The sequence below is a fragment of the Leguminivora glycinivorella genome, chromosome 16 (assembly GCF_023078275.1).
Source record: "Leguminivora glycinivorella isolate SPB_JAAS2020 chromosome 16, LegGlyc_1.1, whole genome shotgun sequence".
In the NCBI taxonomy this organism is placed as follows: domain Eukaryota; kingdom Metazoa; phylum Arthropoda; class Insecta; order Lepidoptera; family Tortricidae; genus Leguminivora; species Leguminivora glycinivorella.
The window spans coordinates 793,064-819,380 of NC_062986.1; the positions used below are offsets into that span (position 1 = coordinate 793,064).

At 38.4% G+C, this 26,317-nt stretch overlaps 3 protein-coding genes across 11 annotated transcripts; 1 reads left to right on the plus strand and 2 right to left on the minus strand.

Annotated features, from left to right (window-relative positions):
* Positions 1-359: 359 nt before the first annotated feature.
* On the minus strand, positions 360-19,687 carry LOC125234392 (esterase FE4-like). 7 transcript variants are annotated; one of them, XM_048140613.1, is made up of 4 exons: positions 6,677-6,997; positions 4,376-4,570; positions 2,629-3,637; positions 360-1,141 (listed from the first exon to the last, which is right to left on the minus strand). In XM_048140613.1, exons 2-4 carry the CDS (start codon positions 4,547-4,549, stop codon positions 1,068-1,070), a joined length of 1,257 nt encoding a protein of 418 aa, XP_047996570.1. In that variant the 5' UTR covers positions 4,550-4,570; positions 6,677-6,997; the 3' UTR covers positions 360-1,067. The 7 variants fall into 7 exon arrangements, with proteins under 7 accessions (XP_047996570.1, XP_047996565.1, XP_047996569.1 ...); XM_048140608.1 differs by lacking the exon at positions 6,677-6,997 and adding an exon at positions 18,906-19,687 and having other exon boundaries at positions 374-1,141; positions 2,364-3,637; XM_048140612.1 differs by lacking the exon at positions 6,677-6,997 and adding an exon at positions 8,980-9,118 and having other exon boundaries at positions 374-1,141; positions 2,364-3,637.
* LOC125234391 (esterase FE4-like) lies at positions 8,749-11,861 on the plus strand. 3 transcript variants are annotated; one of them, XM_048140602.1, is made up of 4 exons: positions 8,749-8,828; positions 9,159-9,358; positions 9,709-11,009; positions 11,248-11,861. In XM_048140602.1, the coding sequence occupies exons 2-4, from the start codon at positions 9,179-9,181 to the stop codon at positions 11,411-11,413; spliced, it is 1,647 nt and encodes a 548-aa protein (XP_047996559.1). In that variant the 5' UTR covers positions 8,749-8,828; positions 9,159-9,178; the 3' UTR covers positions 11,414-11,861. The 3 variants fall into 3 exon arrangements, with proteins under 3 accessions (XP_047996559.1, XP_047996562.1, XP_047996560.1); XM_048140605.1 differs by having other exon boundaries at positions 9,709-11,043; positions 11,248-11,370; XM_048140603.1 differs by lacking the exon at positions 8,749-8,828 and having other exon boundaries at positions 9,167-9,347.
* A 2,214-nt stretch (positions 19,688-21,901) lies between the features above and the next one.
* On the minus strand, positions 21,902-25,721 carry LOC125234828 (esterase FE4-like). The gene is given in 4 exon segments (XM_048141237.1): positions 21,902-22,364; positions 22,617-22,710; positions 22,713-23,889; positions 24,508-25,721. Coding segments are annotated over 4 exon segments (1,620 nt in total). The 5' UTR covers positions 24,688-25,721; the 3' UTR covers positions 21,902-22,195.
* Between the last annotated feature and the right edge of the window lie 596 nt (positions 25,722-26,317).

Sequence of the window (26,317 nt, forward strand, 5' to 3'; positions counted from 1 at the left end):
TCTTAATATGTTTTGTTTTTGTTCTGAATCTCATTGTCAATAAGTGGTGTACAATAAAGTATATATTATTATTATTATTATTATTATTAAATGGCTTTTTCTTTCTTTCTTTCTAGACAGACAGTTCTTCTATAGCCGGTCTTCAACGCGCTGGCTTAAATTTTTACGTGACAGATTTTCTATAATGAGTTAGTTTCTATATTATAATGAACTCTCACAGGGAACATCATTCAAGAGGTGTAGTTATACTGGCGGCGGGTACAGTTTGGAATGTGCTTCCTTTCACAAGTGCAACGCGGCCTCGAGCCATGCGCGCGCGCAGCGACTATGTGCTACCACATGGGCCCGGTTTTATAATGGCGTCCCAAAAACAGAGATTTCATCTTTCGATGTATTGAGCGAAAAGGAAAGTGTCCATTTCAGCTTCGCCAACAATTTTATTGTATCGTTTCGTATCTATATACGGATGTTACTTTTTTCATGTTTGCCAGTCGCTTTTCGGTGAAGGAAATTGCAACAAGCCTGTGCAAGTGCCTAGGCCTGTCACTGTCATTAATATGTGAAAGCAAAAAAAAAAACATCTTCTCGCTCTCACGTATGAAATTCTTTATTTGTGCAATGGACTATTAAGGTGGCGCCATCTGTCATAACCTTTGAATGTGCCTCCTCATTATTTAATGTCACTACTTGCCGCTTCGTCGTCGAGTCAAACAGGTTCTCCGATTTTAAAAGAACATCTGTGTGCGTAGCCGAATGCACAAACGCTCACGAAACGTTCACGATAATATCTCTTTCGTAGCTATCTATCTCTATCGCTCTTCCGTATTGGCGCGACGGAGCCAGGCTACATTTTTGCGGAGTTTCGGTGGCGTTTCGCGTCGGAGAAATGCCATTCGGCTACGGGGCCTGACTATTGTCGACAAAGGGATTGGGTAAGGCTATCAAAATAATTATTGAAACCAACAATTCTTATTCTTATTTTCTTCGAAACTTATGATACGTTTGGTTCCAGAACGCCATCGCCTTTTCCTCCCACAGAGGGCGGTAGTGGAACTGCTTGTCTATGACTAGAAGAAGCGGGTCTGCCCGGGTGGTTGGCGGCCATTTTGGGAGACGGGAAGATGGCGCCGGAGTCGGGTTTCTGTAACAGGAAACAATCAGCATTGAAATAATACCAAAATGTAACGTTATTACGTTACCTACTTCATTAAATGTCTTCGAAACTATCGCAAAGCCTGATGTGATCAGAGCAATGGACATAAACATAGGACATAATTTTTAAGCTCATATTGGACTCGCTCAATTGCTCATTATTATGCTTTTCGGCTGCCTTTACAAAGGACGAAAACGAATGTTTTTCCTTTTACATTTCACTTGGTTACGACCAATGTTTTTTTTTTCGGGGGACACCTTATACCTACAGATCAACTTAGCCCCAAACGAAGCAAAGCTTGTACTATGGGTGCTAAGCGACGATATACATACTTAAATAGATAAATACATAGTATACATAAATGGAAAAAAATGTTTTATTAGGGTACCCCCCCTATATGTAAAGTGGGGGCTGATATTTTTTTTCATTCCAACCCCAACATGTGATATATTGTTGGATAGGTATTTAAAAATGAAGAAGGGTTTACTAAGATCGTTTTTTGATAATATTAATATTTTCGGAAATAATCGCTCCTAAAGGAAAAAAATGTGCGCCCCCCCTCTAACTTTTGAACCATATGTTTAAAAAATATGAAAAAAATCATAAAAGTAGAACTTTATAAAGACTTTCTAGGAAGATTGTTTTGAACTTGATAGGTTCAGTAGTTTTTGAGAAAAATACGGAAAACTACGGAACCCTACACTGAGCGTGGCCTGACACGCTCTTGGCCGGTTTTAATTTTTTGCTCTGTGTTGCCTTCCAAATATATTCACGCGCCGCCACTGATACATACTTATATACATAGAAAACATCCATGACTCAGGTACAAATATCAGTGCTCATCACACAAATAAATACCCTTACCGGGATTCGAACCCAGAACCGCGGCTCAGCAGGCAGTGACCGACTGAGCCAGACCGGTCGTCAAATGTTTTAGTAATTTTTCTCATCTCCTCTCTATTTCAATGGATACTATGGATAGGCAAACTTATGGTTGACCTGACAACTGTCGTAAAGCGTAAGTTAGTCTTTAAGAATTATTGTTATCTTATATATCAAATATGGTTGACAATACATGAAATAAATAATTCAATTCAAGCCATTGCTATTACAAAAAGAAAGCGAGTAGCAGAACTAGCGGGTAAGACATTTTCACATACTGCAACCTGTAAATGTGAATTTATCTTACTACGCCTTGTTAGTAACTCACCCAAATTTTGCAAAATTGGTCCACATTCTACTAACGGCATCCACTATGTCTTGTTCCACCAAATAAGCAGTAGGAAAAAGTGGCTTAAACATATAAAACAGTTCATCAGCGTGAGTAGCTCCAGGAGACCTTCCCCAGCCGCAGAAAAACTTGGCCACGTTCAGCCAACCATCGTAGTCTAATCTATATGTGAATATTGGCTCCGTACTTGTTTTGAGGAGCAGGTCTATAGTGGCTAAGACTGGATATGTTATTCCAGAATCACCTTCATAGTGAGAGAACTCCACAATATTCTCCTTTGATATGGTTTTATCACCCATGTATATTTCCTTTAATTTATTAGCTATTGCTCTTTTGTCTTCTTCGTTTTGTATATCAAGATCTCTTGGCAAGGCTTTGTAAAAATCTAATTTAGCTATTGTTGTTGCGTTCTCTTTAGCAGTAAACATATACCCTTCTGCATTATTATATCCTATTACGATTGGCACTTTATGATAATTCCCTTCAGATATAAGCTTAAAGGGTTTCTCTGGCAAGAATTGCTCAATACCTGGTATCTTTTTCTCGACACAAGGTACAAATATATTTTCTGATAGGACTATGTCTCCCTCTTCCCTTGGCACTCGAGTTTTCATCAACTGTTGACCTGATTTCGTCATCAATATTTTGTATATTTCACTTGTGTTGCCTGTGGTGTAACCAAACTGTTGAATGTAAGATTTAGCTACTTGTAACGGCTGGAACTGAAAACTCCAAGGCGACATTGCTGTTCCACTTTGCATGATAGCTTTATGGAATAATCCTTTTGACATAGGTGATATCAGATGGTATGAAACGGAAGCTGATCCTGCGCTTTCTCCAAAAATAGTAACATTATCAGGATCACCGCCAAACGCTCTTATATTCCTCTTAATCCATCTTAACGCTGCTACTTGGTCTTTCATGCCAGCATTTCCTGGTGCTTCCTTAGTACCCAAAGATAAGAATCCTAGAATTTCTAATCTGTAGTTGAATGTGACAAGTATAACTCCATGCTTGACTAAATATTGAGGGCCGTAGAGGAAAGGGGAGCCGGATCCGTCTCTAAAGCCTCCTCCGTGGATGAACACGAGAATGGGAAGTGGAGACCGGGGGGATGAGGTAGGAGTGTAGACGTTCAGGACGAGACAGTCTTCCTGGCCCATGATGATGGAGCTGGTGAGGCGTTGGGTGCATTTCACGTTTTCGTCGTAGGCTTCGAAGATGCCGTCCCATTTTGGCTCCGGTCCAGGGGCCTGGAAAATAAAACAATCAATGCCATAAGTAGAGTTCATATTAAAAATTTTTTGGAAGTACTGCGAGGTGCGAATGTATAATGGCCATATAATTTTGTAGCTGATGATCCATACATGAATATGCACTTTGTCATCTCACCGTTCTCGCGTTTAATAGAAAAAGAGCGAACTAGTATTTTAAGGCATGGGCATTCAGTTCAGAAAGGTCAGTCAGAACTATTCTTCGATGTACATATAGGTACGTACATACATAGTTCTACTGTGCTTTATTGAATATTTATGGGAGAGTTACATTAAAGCTAATTTATTTTGTAGGTCAGCTAGTAATTGAGTCATTTGGGGCAATTGCTTTTCAATCTATTATCTACGTAGGTGATTGTTAAATTATATAAATACAAATAACTAGGCCTTTCCAAAAAAGATCCTAATATATTCCAATCTATTTAAATGTAGCTTCGATGAATAATTTATTTAAAGCAGTCAGAAATCCCAAAAGTTCAATCTAATTTCAACCTAATCGGAATGCAAAAATGTTAGTCTGTATTTTATTTTGTCGGTCTATAGTATTCCAGGTAGTGCGATAATTATTTAGAAATATGACTGGAAAAGGGGTTTTTAGCTACATGGTATTGTTCCTAAGTTTATAACGGCAAAAGAGCAACCTTGTAGAAGTCAAATCTCATGAAAAATTTCAAGGTCATCGGAGAAAATGAGGCAATATTTAAATAATTATCTCACCTGAAACCTATTCTGGACAGTAGCATACGGTATACTCAAGTACGCCGCATGCGAGCCGTCAAGCGCGATGCTCCCGCGCAGCAGCCCGCTGCTCACGCGCACCGGCGCCGTCGGCTGCCGCGCCAGCCGCGCCGCCCATAGCGACCACAGCACTAGCCACTTCGTGCTCAACATGGTTCACGGGAGTGGCGCCATCTGTTGAGAATATAATGTAATCTTGAATATGATGTGCAATTTTGTCGACTAGACTATAAAACTTTGCACTTAATATGGTTTACGGGAGTAGCGCCATCTGTTGAGGATAAACTGTGATCTTTAACAGAGCGTACTAGTTAAATACGTCCACAGCGACCACAGGACTAGCCACTTTATGCTCAACATTGTTTATCGGAGTGGCGCCATCTATTGAGAATATAGTGTAATCTTTAATACGGTGTGCAATTTGTCCACTAAATAGAGAGTGAGATTTGTTGTGACCTTTAACGTCCACAATGACCACAGCACTAGCCACTTCGTGCTTTGCATGGTTCATCGGATTAAGAAATAAATATTGGGAGACACCTTACAGAATACACAGGTTAAGCAAAGCTTATAGGTACTATGGGTGCTAGGCGACGATATACCTACCTACTTATATACATAAAAAACAAATATTCGAACCCAGGACCGTCGCCTCAGGTACTAGGCAGACCACGTCAGACCGATCGTCTAAATAAACACGATCCATATTTAAAAATATTTTAAGCGGGTTACTCACGTATTAAGTCGATATAGCGTTCGACATGTTACGATCCAATTTTCGATGACATGTAAAGGCGGGGTCGCTACTCTTGAGGAAGATCCTCGAAAATTGGATCGAAACATGTCGAATGCTATATCGACTTAATATGTGAGTAACCCGCTTAAAATATTTTTAAATATGTGTGAGTCTCACGGGAGTTTTATAGTTAAACACGATCCATTGAAAACCACTCAACTATAATTATTAGTACCTACTATTACATATACGTACTGTGCAACAGGCGGAAAGAACGCTAATAAGAGTAATAGGCAACAAATGTGTGTGACGCGTGTTTTGTCTCGTGTCGTAACCGGCATACTAACAATGTTACTTCAATAAGTGGTGCGTTTAGAAACTATCGGCCCGATTCGTACTTAAAAATACACGACAAAATTGGCTCTGGATACGATATGGATCGGAGTCAATTTTGAAATGGGCAAATCCGATCGTATTCAGAGCTCATTTTTGACGATTAAAAAGTATTAGTTGTGGATTGTGGATACTAAAAATTTTATTATGGATTATTTTTTGGCTCGTGTCCTAGGATACATATTATGCGGAGTGGATCCTTCTGATATTTCGTGCAGGTATGCTTTTACTAACCTAACCTAACTTTTCCGGACTACTACTTACACCTAAGTTGCGACTTGCGACGCTAAAAATGAGAATGTATTCTCATTTTTCTTTAATTTTCTTTCCCGGTTTTTTTATTTCACATTGAGATAAAATATGATTATGCACTAATTGAGAGAATTAAAAAAAGAATCAAGCATAATTGAGCGAATAAGTAAAAAAATCGTAATTTACACTAATTAGAGATTCATATTCATTGTTATGGTGATTGATTCAAATGTGTTAAGAAAATTAACGATGTAAATTGTATTGTAACTGAGTCTGAGTTCATTAGAATACCGACCGTAATACACTTTAATTCATATAACTTTAAAAATCTCGGCCTCAGTATAATTTTTTAAATGAAAAAAATGTTTATATAATACAATAATGGTCCAAAAATATTTGACATTGACAGTTTCTCGCTACAAAAATGTTCTGTCATGCGGATCATCATTACTTGTGTTAGAAAAGGTGAAATAATAGAAATGTCAAAAAATTCGAGTACACAACTTGTGTCATGTATACGTATTTTTTGGCATTTTTTTAATTCACCTTTTCTTAAATTATAGGGCTATAATCATAACAACAAATAATATAATATATACATGAAATATGATACCAATTCCAATGCAATGCCTATGATTATACAATATATCTATTGTACCTAATCTATGTTTTAATCCCCGACGTAAAAACGACGGGGTGTTATAAGTTTGACGTGTCTGTTGTTTGTCTGTCTGTCTGTGTGTGTATCTGTCTGTGGCATCGTAGCTCCCGAACGGATGGACCATTTAGATTTTTCATGAAAATCGGTCCATTATGTCGTGGGTCTTTTCAAATTTTTGATTTCGTGGTTAGGTTATAGCTTTAATATTTTTTTGGTCTTTAATTGGTCTTTTACATACCGACTTACACACTAGCTCCATTTTCACCAATAGTGACACTGCATTTCAACATTCCACACTTTAATAACTATAGTTTGTTTCACTCATTTACACTAAATATCTTAAAACAAACCAAAACAAACGAAAATCACAAATATTGACAACACGTTAGCATCGCACGGATCTTGTGCGCGCAATGCCGGTACCAGATACATATCAAGGTATAATTTAATATAGATACGGACAACACGCCAAAATTATGTATCCACCCATAAGGAATAAAGTCGTGTATACATAGTTTTGGAACGTCGTCCGCATCCATATTTAATACATTGTCAGTACAAACAGCGACATCATTGACCAGAAGTATGTTCTATACACGAGGAATAACGTTTAAGATATATTGTGCGATGGCCACCTTCCGCCATCTGACCGGTTCTGCTAACGAATGCGAGTGCGCGTCAGAATGTAGGAAATTACGCTTCGTGCTTTGGTTTAATTTATCTTTTTATATTAAACTAGCTTTGGCCTTGGCCCGCAGATTTGCTCGCGTTAGAAAGAGACAGAAAGTAGCCTATGTCACTCTCCATCCTTTCAACTATCTCCACTTAAAAAATCACGTCAATTCGTCGCTCCGTTTTGCCGTGAAAGACGGACAAACAAACAGACACACACACTTTCCCATTTATAATATTAGTATAGATTTTATTAGGTTAGCGTACTTTACTGGCTGGCCGATATGATTTTTCCTCCTCATCATCATCGGGGTATTTTCAATATTGGGGACCCCCCAATTAGTAAAAGTTGTTAACAAAAATTAACTCGCTGTTAGTTTTGTGACGACAATTAAGGATAAAATCTGTCTAAAAATTTTCTTGTTTCACATTCTGAATGTAGATTCTCGCTTAAAGTTTATGTAATTAACACAAAAACAATATTTTTAATTGAATCGACTGACATTTTTGTTTTCTAATTGGGGGTCCCTTACGAGAATGCCCATTCATTGTCCATTTATTGGACATTTGTCGGTGAAGCAACTTCCATGTGTGCCGCTCTTCTGCTTTCCCTAGACTTCCTGATACGACACGACGTTGATTCTTTCCTTTATTTGGGTCATAATACGCTCTCCTTGCTCCTCCTTTTCCTTCTTTCCTCAATTATTCCTTTTCCGTTTCCAGGGTATCATGTTGCTATGTAACCATTGTACCTAGTGTTAGATCTGTACACCAACATGAGAGCAATAAAAATTCTATTCTATTCTATTCTCAATTCCTTCTAGACAAAAAATCATTCACACACAAATTAACCGATTTTGTTAAAACAATTATTTCGGACGTTATATACTCTGTTTTAAAGAAATTGGTAAAAATATCTACATCAAATTCAGAAAGTCCATCTGTTTAAGACGCTACAGGAGCGAAAATGCTAAAATGGAAAGGTGCCCCCTTTCAATTTGGAAATTTTAGCTAAATATACCAGTGTTATTAACTAGATATATCGAAAAAAATTGTCCATTCAGTACAACTCAGTTAAAAGATATTGCGAAAAAATCTTTAAAACCGAGGGCCAGCTCTCGACTGTTTCCTCATTCAAAACTTAATCAATCGTAACGAAATTTAAGAATCTGAATAACAATGAAATAATCTGTGTCGGACCGTTTAGTTTTTTGGCTAATTATTACCAAATTTGAATACTAAGTACACCTTTTTTGCGCCATAATCAGTAAGGCCGTTTTTGGAAATTTTTGATGGGCTCTAGCGTCTTTAAAAATAAGAATATCAAAAAAATCAAAACGGTCCGACACAGATAAAAATAATAATAGTCTGTGTTGAAAAAAACATTGCTCTATCTTAAAAACCAGGGAGGAAATAGTCGAGAGCGTTTGTATGGAGAATTGATCTCTCCTGTATCGTATTAAGAATGATAAGGCTAAGATTATCCGAAACTTACCGCGGTATTTATTATACTTAGTCGAATAGTAAAGATAAGTTCCTGTTCAAAGTACACCAGGTAGTTATCAGCACGACCAAACTACAACGTGGGCTGTTATCATATATCACTCATCATTATCCTTGAGAACTAGTTTTATAGACCGTCAGTCTTCATTAAGTAACCGTGCGGTTATAATGTTTATTCTGTGATTTTATTTATTTTTACTTCAGAGAAATCTGAGGTGTGCCTTTTGTGATTCTGCTAAAAATAAAATTATAATCAAATCTCCAAGACTTCTTCCAATTCACAACGTTGAATGTTTTCACAACCTAATTTTGTCATTTTTGTCAATGCAAAAAACTTGGGCGTACTGTCATCTAATGAATTCATACCTGCATCCTTTAAACCGCACACTATGTTATTATCCTCAACAGATGTCACCACTCCTATAAACCATGTTGATTGAGATTGCTAGTGCTGCGGTCGTTTATAGTCGGCGCGATTATTATTGATGCAACACCCGACGAATAGTAGGTATACCCTCTTAAAGAACACATTATATTCTCAACAGATGTCGCCACTCCCTTAGCCATGCTAAGCACGAAGTGGCTAGTGCTGTGGTCGCTATGGGCGATGCGGTCGATGCGGCAGCCGACGGCGCCGGTGCGCGTGCGCAGCGGCCTGCTGCGCGGGAGCGTCGCACGCGATGGCTCGCACGTCTCATATCTGGGGATACCGTACGCCACGCTACCGGGACATAGTAGGTTTCAGGTTTGTTTATTTTTATAGTTTTTTAATGAAACTTTAACAGGTTGTAATGTATGTACCTACTATGAGCTGCAAAAGGCGAATTTATCGATGAATTCATTCATAATGTATCCATGCAATTTTGCAGCTGATAGTACCAGAGATTAGAAATGTTTTGCCAAATATCTTATCCCGGTTACCTAGCAAACGTCACAATTGCTTAAACTCCATAGCGAACGAAGACGCGATATCAGTTGCGTAGGGAAGTATTTCTGATAACTCCAAAATTCCACTGTATAATTATACCTACTTACTTACATATGTATAGGTACTATAATTCACTTTAAGTTTATTATTTCATTTACTTGTTTCAGGCACCTGGCCCAGAACCAGTTTGGGATGGCACATACGAAGCTATCGAAGATAAAATAATGTGTCTTCAATGTCAAATGAATCCTTTTACAGGAGAGTTTAAAGAAAAACCTGTAGGTCAAGAAGACTGCTTGATCCTGAACGTCTACACACCCGCCTTCCCTTCAGATTCCATGCTGCCAGTGATGGTTTTTATACACGGAGGAGGTTTCATAGAAGGTTCAAGCATTCCTATACTCTACGGACCAAACTACTTAGTGCCCAAAGGAGTAATTTTAGTGACTATCAATTACAGGCTAAATCTTTTAGGATATCTCAATCTAGGAATAGAAAATGTCCCTGGCAACGCTGGCATGAAAGATCAAGTGGCAGCCCTCAGGTGGATTCAAAAGAACATTAAAGCTTTCGGAGGGGACCCAGATAATGTCACAATTTTCGGTGAAAGCGCTGGTGGCGCTTCGGTGTCTTACCACTTACTGTCTCCGATGTCCAAGGGATTGTTCCACAAAGGCATCACCCAGAGCGGTTCATCTCTATGTCCCTGGGCATTCCAACAGAATCCAGCCCATAATGCTTATCGAATTGCAACAATTTTCGGGTACGATACGAAGGATCCCCATGAACTGTACAAGATTTTTAACAATCTGCCGATATCTAAACTAAGAGATATTAGGTTTCCAAAAGATTTAAAGCAGACACTATTTTCCGAACTTATTTTCGCCCCTAGTCTTGAAAAGAATCTAGATGGTGTTGAAGCTTTTCTGACGGAAAATCCGCACAAGTTACTGACAACGGGAAATTATACCAAGGTTCCATTAATTATAGGATCAACAGATGAAGAAGGTTATTTCTTCGTAGGTGTAGATGGTGCAGTAATGTCTGAATCTATCCTCGACTTTGTACTCGCTATGCCTAATAATATTGAAATTTCGTCAGAGTCTGACAAAAAAAGCGTTGCTAGAGAAATAAGAAAAATGTATTTGGGTGATGAGTTACATTTAGCACCTGTGAAGATTTCGGGTTACTACGGCGATCCTTATATAAGTTACCCCGTTTTGGCTGAAACTGAGTTATTGCTTAAGACATCTGTTAAACCTATCTACAACTACGTGTTCAAGTACAGTGGGTGGCGGAACATCGGAAAAGCCTTTGCGGGAAGAGAGTTCTGGTCTGAGCCGGGCGCGACGCATGCAGATGACCTGTTCTATTTGTTTCATCAGCCCTTCATGAGCTGGTTGGCGTTGCTTGACAGGGAAATGATAGAGAAGATAACGACTTTGTGGACTAATTTTGCGAAGTATGGGTAAGTATCTCCCGCTTTACCTTATCAAATTATGGTAAGTTGAGATTGTCATTTTGATAGGATTTTCTACTGCGGTCATGGTGATAAGTATACCGGAAGAAGTATGCATTATTCTTGCTAAGTTAAAAAAGGGTGGTCAGATTCAAGTTAGTTTCAAAGGCAAATACAAGTTTTTGTTTGTGAGTTAAAATACTGCTGTAGTTGACTTGAAAAATAACCCCTGTGTTTTCTGTTCCAGCGATCCAACTCCTGCCACCTCAGAGCTGTTCCCAGAACGCTGGCTCCCCACCACGGCCACAGACCCTCGAGCCTTCGTGCTGGATCAAGATCATTCCACCGTTCCTCTGTGGTTCAAGGACTCGCTTAAATACTGGAGGGAATTGTACTACAAATATAGGAAATGATTGTGAGTTTCATAATTGACAGTGTCCTACATTGAAACGATCGGTAGAAATGTCGAAGTAGCGGTAACCGCCCAAGACCAAAGCTGACTTGGTGTCAAGGAACTAAGAGATGTTTGGTGTCGAGACACTCAAGCCGTGCGGTAACCAGGGACCCATAAGATTAAGAGGGGCAACAGAGGTCCCTCCAAAAGGAAGTGCAAAGACTTGCGCCGCTATTAGAAGACAAAATTGAAATACAGCACGGGAATCCTGTCTGCGCGATACTGAGAGGCCAAGGATTGGAAGGATGATTGGTGTTATTTATTGATTTATGTTTTTTGCGGTTAGGTTTGGTAATTGTATTGTAAAACTAATTATTATTCTTTGAAGATAAATATTTTTTTACAAGCTTTTATTCAACTTGCCTTGTTACATAATCCCATAGTTTTATTTCATGAGTAACTATCGCGGTAACCGAAGACAATATTTTGCCTTGTTAGTATGTTAGTGTGCGTCAAAACGTAGCAGCTAAATTTGACCCACTTCCCGGTTTCCTATTGAGCTGAAATTTTGTACACTACAATATTATGGTTTCATGGAGCTGATCTGATGATGGAGCAGAAAGGTGGTCATAGGAACTCTGTCATGAAACGTCGTATCCCCATCGAGTAATGGGGAAAAGGCGTTTTTAGAAACGTCTCAGAGAGCAGTAGTTGACTGTTGAAAGAAAATTACAGTCGGCGATAAAAGCTTGTGCCAAAAATGAATTTATTGCAAAAACCTTATTTTATTTCAATTTACATCGTGTTTCCTCTAATATAATATTGACAACGTTCTCAACATCATCAAGTATATTGATGCACAAAGAGTTGCTTGCTGTGGCCACAGCAAAAGTAAAATAAAATTGTATGATCCATGAACGTAAGTAGTCATTATCTATGAGACGATTATCGTACATGTCTGTTACTGTTATCAGTATTGAATTATAGATAACTTTTTGTCGAGTTATCCTTTATTACAGAAATCGTAATTTTGAATGCATGTTCATCATGTTCTGAACTTTCACTGAACTCAAAACAATTACAGATTGCTCTTTATTTAATAGAGAATTAAAAAAGTTCTTGTTGAGAAGTTGTTTCGTTTCTACACCGTAGACGAAATTTTTTATAATGTATAGTAGGTATCTAGATTTAGCATTTTTATCGTACCATCGTATATGTATAGTTTAAGGTTTCAAACACAATACCTGTATTGTTTCTTGAATAAATATATGAGTATGAGTATGTTTCTCGATAAAACTTAATTTCCCAGGTGGCAGCCGTTTTCATGAAATCTAGTGCCCACGCCAATAATTCTTAGGATTAGTTACCAAATGAACCGCGGCGGGCTTCCAGAGTTATTGAAAAATGCGGGGACAACGATGATTTTAGGTGTTTTCCTAGTTTTCCTACCCACGACCAGGTTAGCCAGATCAATATCATTAACAAATACCTAACAATAGGTTTAAAAGAGGAAGACAGAGAAAGTCTCAATAAGTTGGTCAGCAACGGTATTATGGTAGCATTATTGTTATCTCTCATGTCATCTGTCTCTTTCGCACTTACTTGTTAGGAGTGTTAGAACGTGACAGGCATATTAAAAAATGATAAAGAAAGGACCCATCTTAGCACTAGGTACTAAAAAAATTAGCTGACCCTCTCAATACATGATGCTCTTCCGCTCTCCTCAAGGTTAAGTTTTGTTTAAATACAGATATTGATTAAATAATTAATTCTCTCCAGGTGAATCATCATCCAGAAACAAGAAAGTAAAAAGAGGAAAGTATGTAAAAAAACTTCTTATTTCGCCATTTATATCTTTCTATATTTAGCATACAAATCCCTCCAATATTTCAAAGAGTCCTTGAACCACAAGGGAACGGTGCCATGGTCCCGATCCAAGATGAAGCTCCGAGGGTCTGTGAGGTCTGTGGGAAGCCATCGCTGTGGCACTAGCTCTGAAGTTGAAGGAGTAGGGTCCCTGGAACAAATTATATTGTTAAAACCATATCTTTTATTCTTAAAGGGGTGTTATTTAAGTAGAAGTTTATGCAAAAGGTATGATTCGGTTAAACTGTGTTTTTTGAAAAAAAAAATTCTTAAATCCAAATAAAAAAGAAATGCGATTTGATACCTTAGGGTAAGGTGCTTTGCGCACACTAGCGTCCCCTCCCCTTCACCTGACGCAACCCCCCATTTTACCCTAAAATATGTCCCAAAATTCAGTTTTTTTTTTCATTTTTGGGGAAAGTATACATTTTAGAAAAAAGTTGTCAATGAAAGAAATAATGCTCATGAAAATTCCAATAAGAAAGGTCATAATATTTTTGATATCATGCACTATTTTCATGTTATCTATATATATAAACGGCAAAGTCCTAAGTGACTGACTGACTTAAATCAAGGTAAAGCCCAAACCTCTGGTGCTAGATAGTTCAAATTTGGCACGTAGGTTACTTATAAGGTCTACGAACCCACCAAAGAAGGAATTTACAAAATTTATCCCCTAAAGGGGTGAAATGGGTATCCAAAATTCGTATGAGAATCTACCTTTACTTTGAGAATATGAGCTTGAAACTTCGTATAAAGAATATAAAGGTAAAATTAAAATGGAAACAAACTAATTTCAGCGTTTTTGGATTTTTATCCTTTAAGGGAGTTAAAATGAGGCTTGCTGAAGTTTGTATGGGGAATACGTTTTATTTCAAGCTACAGGCTTGAAACTTGATAAAAAGGTACTTCAGAAGGGCAAAAACTAGTAGCTTGATAAACTTTGGCAAAATTTTAAAATTAAACCACTAATAAACATATTACTATTTCATTAAGTACTGAGTTATATCGAACTTCGACAAGCTAATGCACGAATATGGTAAGTGCTACAAAAAAATACATATAACCTTTTTTGTTTAAAATTTAATAAGAATTAATTCTTTCATAGACAGTATTTTTCTAACTCTGATATTTTTCTCAAAAATGAAGAAAAACCATAAACCGGGATCTATTTCGTGCTAAAAGGGGGTGTTGCGTCAGGGGGACGGTAGGGGACGCTAGTGTGCGCAAAGCACCTTACCCTAACGTATCATACTACATCACAGTACTACATTCAAATTTTGCTGAATCTATTTTTTTTTAATTTCCCATACTTTCGAACACAATTTGACCGAATCAGTAGGGGAATGAGACTTGAATTCTAACTCAAGGGGTAACATAATAAGAGAAATTGGCTGGATAAATGATGATTTATCACTCATGCAAATGTTCGTGTGATAGGACAGGTACAACAATACATAATAAGATATCCTAAATCCTGCTTAATACATCATATAATTGATCTCAAAGGCCACAATGATGATGAATCCAGCAGATGAGGTTAAAAATCGATTGATTGTGACCAATCGATTGATTGATTGTGATCGAGACCAATTTCTGGTGGCAATATGTGAACTTATAATGGCTTTTATAAAAACGGAAATTTACTAGATTTACATTTGTAAAAATACTCACCCATGTTTCGCAAAATTTGTCCACAGCGTCGTCATTTTTTCTATCATCTGTTTGTCAAACTTGGCCAACCAGGACAAGAAGGGTTGATGGAACAAGTAGAACAGCTCATCTGTGTGCGTCGCTCCAGGCTGAGAGAGGAACTGTAAACCTCCATAAACCTTGCCTATGTTCCTGAAACCACTGTACTTGAAGCAGTAATTATATACTGGCTTATCAGTTGACTTCAGTATCAGCTCTGTCTCAGCCAATGAGGGATAAGTCATAAATGGATCTCCGTAAAATTTAGAAAGCTTCAATGTAGAAGATTTCTCATTTGATATAGATTCATCACCCATATACATTTCTCTGATTTCTTTAGCAATTTGTAGTTTTTCTGCTTCTGTTGGAAATTTGAGGTTATTTGGCAACGAATGCTCGATTTCTCCGGTGATTTTTGATGAGAAATGTTTCTCTGCCCCGATAAAGAAGTATCCTTCTTCATCCGTCGTTCCAATCATCGTAGGGACTTTTGTATATTCTCCTTTTGATAATAAATTATATGGTTTCTCAGTTAAAAACGGTTCAGCGTTATCAAACTTCCTTTCTATACTAGGTGCATAAATTAGATTGGAGAATAACAGCGTCCGTTCATCTTTAGGAAGTTTTGCCATAAGTAGTTCTTTCATAGGCTTCTTATTGAAAAACTCAAATAATTCGTAAGGATCTTTTGTGTCACGTCCACAAGATTTTGCAAGCAAATGAGCCATATTTTCTGGGTCATTTTGAATGGCCCAAGGGCTTAAGGATGACCCGCTTTGTGATATAGCTTTTTGGAAGAGTCCTCTTGACATTGGAGACAGTAGATGATAAGATACTGACGCGCCACCAGCACTTTCTCCGAAAATTGTTACATTATCTTTATCCCCTCCGAAAGAACTGATATTTTTCTGTACCCATTTTAAAGCTGCGACCTGGTCTTTCATCCCAGCGTTTCCTGGTGCCTCCTTGATCCCTAAATTCAAGTATCCTGTTACGTTTAATCTATAGTTAAACGTTACTAAAATTACTCCTTTAGGAACTAGATAATTTGGACCATAAACTAGTGGTACGCCAGACCCTTCTATGAAACCTCCTCCGTGTATAAAGACCATAACAGGGAGCTTTTCGGCATTTTGTACAGGAGTGAATACATTTATCTTCAGGCAGTCCTCCTGTCCCGTGGGGCGCCCCGGGAGGCCCCCGGTGGGGAGCACGGGGCATTGTGGGCAGATGACTTTGCCATCAAGAGCGTCGTATACGCCGTCCCAGGATGGTTCTGGCCCCGGAGCCTAAAATTGAAAATAAATAGGTAAGTAGGTTGGTACTTCGAAATAATTACTTACTACTTAAATGCCTAAAGAGAGTTCCTCTAAGCACGATCTTACTGAGTTTCCTTTGAAAAATAATGTTTTCCTGTTTTCTTTTAATAATATTTTAACAGACAAAATAATACGTCTCTGTCATTAGTGCGACTATGAGTGCAGCAGTTTCGATCGCTACGATGTCTACGTGCACAGATTCAAAAAGATGAAGGAAAATTACCACATGGAGGCTAATGCTATTATGGTGAGCATTCTAAAGAAATGTCAACGAAACGCTTCCAAACGCTGCAAGGACGTTATAATTTCTACAGTTTACGAACCTGAAACCTGTTCTCCGGCGTGACGCTAGCGTAAGGTATGCCGAGGAAGCGCAGATGCGTGCCGTCTTTAGCGACGCTCCCGCGCACAAGGCCGCTGCGTACGCGCACCGGCGCTGTGAGTTGCCGCGCGCGCGTCCACGGCAGCCACTTGCTAATACGCATCGCTGTTAAGGTTGTGTATGTATGAAATAAGTAATGTCTGACGATAAATTATAGTAGGAAATTTGTGACCCATCTCGCAAAATAGGCGCAATATTATGTTTGACGTCGACTAGTAGAAAGCTGGGTGATTTATAATGAACAACTATTACTATGGTCTGTATCGTACTATATTTTATTTCGGTGTACTATATTTTATAGATGGAATTTTCTAAAATACTATATTTCCCTAAAAATAAGTTGGCAACCCTACTATGGACCGTCCTCAAAATCGTGAATAAGTTAAAATTGACTGTCATTATCTATGGGAACTATTTTATTTTTCCTGATTTCGGGGTTGGTCCCATAGTGAAAGTTGCCCAGTTAAACTATACAATTATGACTAATCCTGAACATTTGAATAAATCCTGTATACTATTGTTGTGTTGTCATCACTGCTGTATGTGTCCATTTCCTTAATAATAAAATTATTTAATAAAATTGACTGATGAGCAAAGAATATAATACTCACTGAGCTGATGAGTGTTACGCCGTGTCTTGCGTGGGCGACGGTCGCGCGACCGTCGCAGTCGCGTCTCATACTTCCATATCGATAAGGTTTGAATTCGTATGCGTCGCATCGCCGTCGCGCGACCATCGCGCGACCGTCGCTCACGCAAGCCACGGCGTTAGAAATGAATGCCATAATTTTTTCGCAAGTAAATTATATGAATCGCATGTTGGTAATTATGAACAAGGGAAACAGATACAATAATAGTGTCAACATCGTATCGAGGCTGCAACAGTAGTTAAACTAAACATCGTATTTACACTGTAAGTGCATTTTCACATTATCCGATCCGATATCGGATGAAGAAACGATATCCCATACATTTAAGCCGCTATCTTGGATAAAAATCCAAGATGGCGGCAAAAGCCTTCGAAATCCTTCCGACATTCGATATCGGATCGGATATATCGTTTAGATGTATCTTCACACTGCTGTGATGTCGTTCGACACCGGCCTGCTGGGGTGTGAGTGGCCCCTTCCGCGCTGGGCGCTGTGAGGGCTGTATCGGGTCGCGCCCCATCCTTGTGGGGCGGTCTTACGTCGACGTTTTGGGGACGACTGGGCCTTCTGGTGAGTGCTATCCCTACTGCCCTTCACACTCATACGAACAAAAATATCTGTAGAAACTTTTATAGGCACTCGATGATATTAGAGTTATGAATTTGCGAACTAGTGTAGTAGAAAAAAACACCATAATTACTACTAAAATAGTACCTATACGACCGAAGGTAATCTTTTAAATCGTCACGAGTTACGAATTTTCTCTTCGCACGTGAATCGTAAGACTTTTTCAGTACCCTTTGAAGTTTCGCCCTGACAAGAAATGAAATGAACTACCTTGCGAACTAGTGCAGAAAAAAATACCATGTGTACAGGAAAAAAAAATAGTTTGAGCATGCTGTCGTAATTCGGCCTTGGCAATCGAGGCATCCAAGGTGAAAATCGTAAACATTTATTGTGATTTTGTGTTGCTTTGTTATCTATTGCTTAGTTAGGATATAAGTTTATACAAGTATCGATAACCGGGGTGAATAGGGATGGCCGGGGTGAATAGAGACGAAATTTAAAATATGATTTATTTGTAAATGTATTCAATAATACCCGCAGAAATTTAAATTCGATTTAAAATAAAGATTTTGCGAGATACAATCGAGACGAGTCGTTATTAAGAAATTTACTTCGTATTATTAAATTAGTAGTTTTAGTTTAAATCAATAAATTTACTTCGGTTGACGGTAGGTATATTATTTCGAAGCCACCAATTTCTGTTTCAGGCCCTATAATTCTCTCCCTCCTATTAAATTGAAAATTCGCAAATTTTGGTCATCTTTCTCTTCCCCATCAGAGAAAGTGTAAATACGAGTAGAGTAACAGACAGTCTACTGGCCAGACTTTTAATTTGTGATCTATGGGAATATAATATGGGGTACCTACCTTATGAGGAAGATCAGAATCTACTTCGTACAGTAGGTATATTTCTTTTACATAAGGAAAATGTAATGTTTCATTTGTAATTAATAGCATAAATATTATGATAATGTCTTAAAAAAGTTTTTTTTTGACGAGTAGGTAGCATCTTGAGTAGTTTTTATTTCAACTCACCTAAGAACTTCTCAACCTGTTTTCACTGACGTCACACAGTATTTATCAAATATGATTAAAATTCACAACGAATAATCACGACGAGTTCCGTATTCTAATTTTAACGAATCAACATACGATCAAAATTCTTAATGATTTATGGTTTATATTCAAAAATACATTTAAAACGTGTAACCAAACGTTCTGTCCTCGTGATGTAGAATCACAAACTAAAACAAAATGAATCGTCAATGTTGTGTACAAAAATACACTCGTCGAAAACTCATGTGTTGCGATGGAAAATAAACCTTTTGCCGGTAGTGAAATGAGTTAAAAGTTTTGCGATAGTATGTTATCAATCAGCCGGCGTATTATGCTTCCAATTTTATCACTTATAGACGTGGATAAGTGATCTGTCACTCTCACACTGACATACTTGTTAAAGCGTGACGGATACTTTATCCACATAGATAAGTGATAAAATTGGAACCATAATACGCCGGCAGCCTTGCTGATTCATGAGATATGATATTATAAAATTGAGTAGTTAATTGAGCAGTGATTAGTGACTTCTTGATAATGGACACCGTTTTGGAATAAATAAGCGATCAAGCGACGATTAGTTGAAACTGAGAAAATGAGCTCGAAAATTTGAAATTTGAGTTAGGTACTTGTTGTAAGCGCATTTTTTAATTTTTAATCCGACACACAAACCGCTAATGCTTAAAGACAGCTTAAGTGTGCGAAAGAGAAAACTATCACGTATGTAGGTATATGGACATCCCACGAGTGTAAAAAAGACAGACAACATACTATTATTGGATACCAACAGGGTGCCCTCTATTTCGCCTATCATTAATTCGCATAATTTGAATTCGCATAACAGATTTGGCATAACATAATTGTTCATAACATTGAATAAGCATAATATTAAAAATGCATAATTCTTATTTCGCATAACAATGAATTTGCATAATTGAAATTTGCATACTATTATTTCGTATAACTTTAATTATCCTAAAATGAATTGCCATACTTACTAACTGTATGGAGAAAGCGATTGGATCAATCAGGGGCTGATTTTCCAATTTTGAGTGTTTAATTTTATACTGTCTCACTTATTAAGCATGAAAAAAATAGGGGTAAGTAAGGTACAGCGGGGCAAATCTCAAGTGGGGGGCAAATGTAACTGGTCAATTTCTTCCATGTTTTACAATGTTTGCATTATTAAAAAAAACTGTTTATTTTTAAGAAACATACATGCATTTATGAACTTATCTGCTAATCTTAAATTAAAAAGATTATTTGAGTTAAGGAGTCTTTATTTTATTTATACATTACTTATTAAGTTTTTTCGTTTTTCATAAGTGTTTTTTTAGAAAATAGAATGTCTACCAGTTATGTAGTCAGCGTGTTCAGTGGGTACATGTGATAATGGAATAATGGAAATAGTGTAATAATGGAAAAAATGGATTAGTTACAATTGCCTTTTAGTCTAGATTTGCCCCGCTGTACCTTACTAAAGAAATTGAAAATGGATAGTATTTAATAAATAATACTATTTTATCGTTCAGATTTTCGCTGATCGCACGTGCCGATACTGATACCTGAGCAAGCAGAAGATTCCAATATTGAATCGCGAGCGTAGCGAGTGGTTCACAAAGTGGAATCTTGAGCGTTGCGAGGGTTTCAAGGCACATTAACCTTCGTACGGCACGTTAAACATTGCCACTGAGTTTGAAAACCAAAATTTTCACCACCCCAACACGAACAAAATACTGACTATAAAACATCAAACTAAATCAAATCCATCGATTTCTTCAATATTTATGATTCAAAATCATCATTTATAGGTAAAATTCTATCAGCTAGCTTAAGACATCAAGTTAAAATTTGTATGAAATTACTTTGCACTCTTGTGGATAAAATGCAATTTTGCTATCTGTTTTCGAACAGAAAAGTAAGCCGTTAGGCCGTTACCCGTTAGTGTGGTGAAAATATAATTTTCTTGTAAGTATGCCATTTAAAGATTCTACGAAACAAAGTTATTATACTTATACCAATTCATCGTTATAACAATTTACATTATGCGCATTAGCATTATACGAAATCAGTTATGCGAAATAATGATATGCGTATTAAACGTTATGCGTAATAAACGGTATGCCAATTCATATTAGGAGTATTCAGTTATGCGAATTAATATAGACCCATACCAACAAACTTTATTTTTCTTATGTAAACAAAATCCATATCTATATGTAATCATGTAATAATTTACGACTAGCATTTGCCCCATTTACTTACATACAATACAACATAGTATACTGTAATACTAGGTTGACATACCTATAAAAATACGAGTAGTACATTACGATACAAGTGCGTAAAAAAGGAAGTTCGAAACGAGTGGCGATAAATTAAAACACGACCGAAGGGAGTGTTTTAAATCGACACGAGTTACGAATTTCCTTTTTGCACGTGCATCGTACGACGTTTTTCAGTACAGGCCCCGTAGCCGAATGGCATTTCTCCGACGCCAAACGAAAGCGATACGCCGCTGGCTCTGTCGTATAATGGATTATGGACCACTTCTCGTACTAGTGCGTAAAAAAAACACCATCTGTACTGAAAATCGAATATATTTGCTTACTAAAAACAATTGGAATGTTTAATTTATATTCTAACTTCTATACATACCTATATAGTTACTATTATAGTCCTGGCACTACATATGACAAATATCTCTAAACATGGAATGAACGAGAAAAAGAGATCTTACATCATAGGGAATCATTAATTAAATTCATATATAGATGAAACATTGGCCAGATCTACTGATGAAATGTTGGGGACAGAATCTCCAAAAGGATTTCCAAAATCCTTTCAAATGCAATCATGAATGATGATTCATTTTGTTCAAGACAACAGTCTTGAACAAATTCAGCCACAGCGACTGTCTGTTCAGGGAACGCAGCCAGGTGCACAAATGGTTACGATAATAGCGTCTTCTAGCTATCTCTTAATTCCGTATTGGACGCGACAGAGCTAGACTTCACGCTTCGATCGGTCTAGCGTCAACGATTTGTCATTTTGGCTAGGCGGCTGGAGCAGACAACGAAATCCAAGATAGTGCAGCTGTTCCACTTTCTGGTGTGTCTTTAAGTGGCTCACGCACCCTATCTTATCACAAAATTTTCGAGCTCACTTTGGACACGTCAGCATCATGAATCTCGCGCGCAAGTCAATAATTTGCAACATGTATTTAATTTAATCTTCGCACTAGTTACTGCGAGTAAGTTGGACTTCGATCAATGTGACCTATATTCAGCGTAGACTTTGTTCCAGTATTTGAGCGAGTCGCTGGACCACAGCGGGCGAGTGGACGTCTCCTTGTCTATGACGAAGGCTTCGGGAGACGAGGTGGTGGTCGGGTGCCATCTTGCTGGCAACAGCTGCGATGGCTCCGGCGTTGGGTCTCTGCAAAAAGTACAAGATTCGTAAGTAAATATGTTAACGATTTTATAACTGTTAACGAGGTCAAAAGCATAAGCGCGAGGAAGGTCAGATGGCAGTTGCTTTCGTAAAAACTAGTGCCTACGCCAAATCTTGGGATTAGTTGTCAAAGCGGACCCCAGGCTCCCATGAGCCGTGGCAAAATGCCGGGATAACGCAAGGAGGATGATGATAACTGTTAACGAGCAGAAACAATGGTTTCTCTAAAATACATACCCAAACTTGGCGAAATTTGTCCACAGAGTTGACATTTTCTCCATCATTTTCCACTCGAACATGTTGGGTATGAAGAGTAGCTCAAATAAATAAACAGGTCATCTACATGAGTAGCCCCAGAAGCTGTTCTGAACCCGGCCAACACCTTAGCAATGTTCTTCCAACCGGAGTACTCAAATATGAAGCTAAACACTGGCTGGTTTGTATTGTTCAGTATCAGTTCAGTCTCTTTAAAAACAGGGTACAAGAAAAATGGTTCCCCGTAAAACTTTGACAGCTTTCCCAAACTTTGCTTCGATATTGTTTCATTTCCCATGTACATTTCTTTAATTTTGCACGCTACTTCTAGCTTTTTCTCTTCTGTAGGAAATTTTAAGTTTCTGGGTAACGCTTTCGAGAACTCTATTCTTGAAAATGATGCATTATTCTCAAAACTGGTGAACAAATATCCTTCTTCGCTAGTGGCACCTATCATTAAAGGCGTCTTAGTAAACTGTCCCCTTGATAACAATACATAAGGTTCCTCTGTCAAAAATGCTTCCACGCCTTCAATTTTCTTTTCAACGCAAGGGGCAGCTAGCATTTCTGACACAAAGATGTTACCGTCTTCACGAGCAATCCTTGGAGTTACAAGTTCTATGTCAGTCTTTTTAGAGAAAAAATTGTAAAGGTCATGAGGATTTTCAGATTCATAACCCATGACTTTGGCTAAAGAGGCGGAAACTTGTACTGGCCACGGCTGGAATGCCCATGGAGCTAAGGTAGAGCCACTTTGCATTATGGCCTTGTGGAATAGACCCTTAGACATTGGAGACAGAAAGTGGTATGATACTGACGATGCTCCGGCGCTTTCTCCAAACAGAGTTATATTGTCAGGATCTCCACCAAAAGCCCTAATGTTCTTCCGAATCCACTTCAAAGCGGCTACTTGGTCTTTCATTCCAGCATTTCCAGGGGCTTCTTTGATGCCTAGGCATAAAAACCCTTGGATATTAAGTCTAAAGTTTATGGAGACGAGAACGATGCCTTTGGAGACTAAGTTTCTTGGTCCGTATAATGCTTGGGAGCCTGAGCCTTCGACGTAGGCCCCTCCGTGTATGTAAACCATGACGGGGAGAAGACGGGTGGGGTTGAGCGGAGTGTAGACGTTCAGGGTGAGGCAGTCCTCTCGGCCGGTGAGGAAGTCCGACCTGATGTCGAGACGCTGGAGACAGCGGATGTGGTGGAGGTCAGCTTCGAAGGTGCTGTGCCATTTTGACTCGGGACCAGGAGCCTGAAAAATAAAATGAGATTACATTTATTAGGGTAACTAATAGTCAGCGATTTTTACTTACGCTGTACCTATAGGTAATTGCACATTAATATACGCCGATGGTATTAATATCTGATAGCGACTGAACTAAACAACATGAAGGCGACAATGGAATCGCAATTATTGAATACTGATTGATCTCCTTACAAGTATAAAAATTCACACAGAAGCGTGAGTAAAAACATTTATGTAATACCTATTGCAAAGGTATTAAAAACGATTAAGATAATTAAGCTAATCATTTTTAACACTACAGTAGACTTTATTTAACTATTTATAAATGGAATCTTGATCCTAATATACTTCGTAGCTAAGTTAAATGTAGGCATTGTCGTCAGCACAGTTACAGAGTTCATCATCATCATGTCAGCCCTTTATCGCCCACTATTGAGCATAGGCTTCTCTTCTAGATGCTATGTATCCCGGTCCTGACCTAATCTCATCCGGCTGTGACCTGCAATTTTGCAGATTTCATCCACCCAACGAGCTATCGGATGCCAGCTGCTTCTTACGCGTAAGCGGCCACTATTCCGTTAACTCCACCTACCACAAATCTGCTAGCATGGATGGAATGCTTACCTTAAACCTATTCTCCGCCGTGACAGTGGCATAAGGGATCCCCACGTAAGCCGCATGCGAGCCGTCATGCGCGATGCTCCCGCGCAGCAGCCCGCTGCTCACGCGCACCGGCGCCGTTGGCTGCCGCGCCAGCCGCGCCGCCCATAGCGACCATAGCACTAGCCACTTCGTGCTTAGCATGCTTAGTAAGGACCACTGAAGACGTCAGATGTGTGTTGGTAGCCAATTATTAGTCCGTGCTTTTGACCACCAAAGACATCAACTGATGCACGGTGTTAGCCCAATACCAGTCTCTGTGCAGGCTTTGACCACCAAAAAGGTCCACTGATGGCTCAGTGGTTGCAAAATATCAGCCTCTGTGCGCCTTTGACCAGCAAATATTACTTATGTCAATTGATGCAACATGTAACCAAATGTAAGTCATCAAATGTATGGCATCGATTGCAGTCGTTTCTGCTAATCAGATTTTAAAAAAATGTGAGTTGCTCTGCGCTTTTGCCTTTGACCACCAAAGATGTTAGTTAACGCGCGAGGTACTAGACCAAAATCAACGTTTGTCTGTGCACTCTGAATACTCTGATAAGTCTTAAGTTGACGCGCCATTCACGATAGGCGAAGTTCAAAAGGTTAGTTTAGTGTTCAAAATTGATAACAGAACAATCTTCAGTATGTTACATGGATATTTAATTTTACCACTTCTAACAGCTGGTGAATGATTTATTAAATCGTTCAACAATATTTAGTTTACGTAATTACGAAACATATTAGTATGATATTTCCTCATCATGTTACCGGATTTATATTTTCACTTTGAACACCAAATTATTTTTTATAAAATTTAGTTCCGAGTTTGAGACATATGTATAAGTACTTTTTTTTATTCACTTTTACAATTAAAATACAACTATTAAAATTGCACTAATGTGTTTAGCCATTATTTTCCATCATTCTATCCTGTCTTTTTATTCAGCAATCGTCCCAAAACACACAATGTACATTTTTTTTTATATCGCAGGTTATTTCATGTGTAACTATCGCGGTAACCGAAGACAATATTATATCACAGCACACTTAAAACACGTATTTTCCACTTTTGAAACACGTATCACTGTCCAGCCGCCTGGCCGAAGTAAACAAGGTTAATATGTTTATCAAACATGTTCGGAGCGCGAAAGTTGACGCGAAAGTCGCGCGATAAGATGCGCGTGCGACTGTCGCTGTGATAGGTCGCGGACTGCCGGTATGCACTTTTAAGGGGAAATGGAAGACCGATGGGAAACCGGTTTATCATTTCACTCATTTTCCTCTTAGAATCTTGATATTATTGGAAGTATGCATACCCAAGCAAAGGGTACCACATTGTCGCTCAAGTATAACGACGCTCTGACATGTTATTCGTATGTATAAACAATTAGAATTACTGTAAAATGTGCACAGTACCCCTCAGGCAAGGTGGAGCGATGATTTGCGCAGGGTAGCTGGCAGGAGCTGGATGCGAGCAGCCGAAGATCGAAAACTGTGGCGTGAAATTGGGGACGCCTATGTCCAGCAGTGGACTGCGACAGGCTAATGATGATGATGTGCACAGTAGCAACATAGTATAGTGTGCACAGTGCAATAGTACATTACTTACCATACAAGTGCGCAGAAGAGGAAGTTCGAAACAAGTGGCGATAACGTTGCTATTTACCATTATTGTTAGTAAAGTTAATAACCTAATAGTTTGGCCAAACCTATAAAAATTAATCAAATTATAAAAGTCTAGTCACAAAAAAAAAACAAGTAAAGTCTAGTCTAGAACAAAAAAATT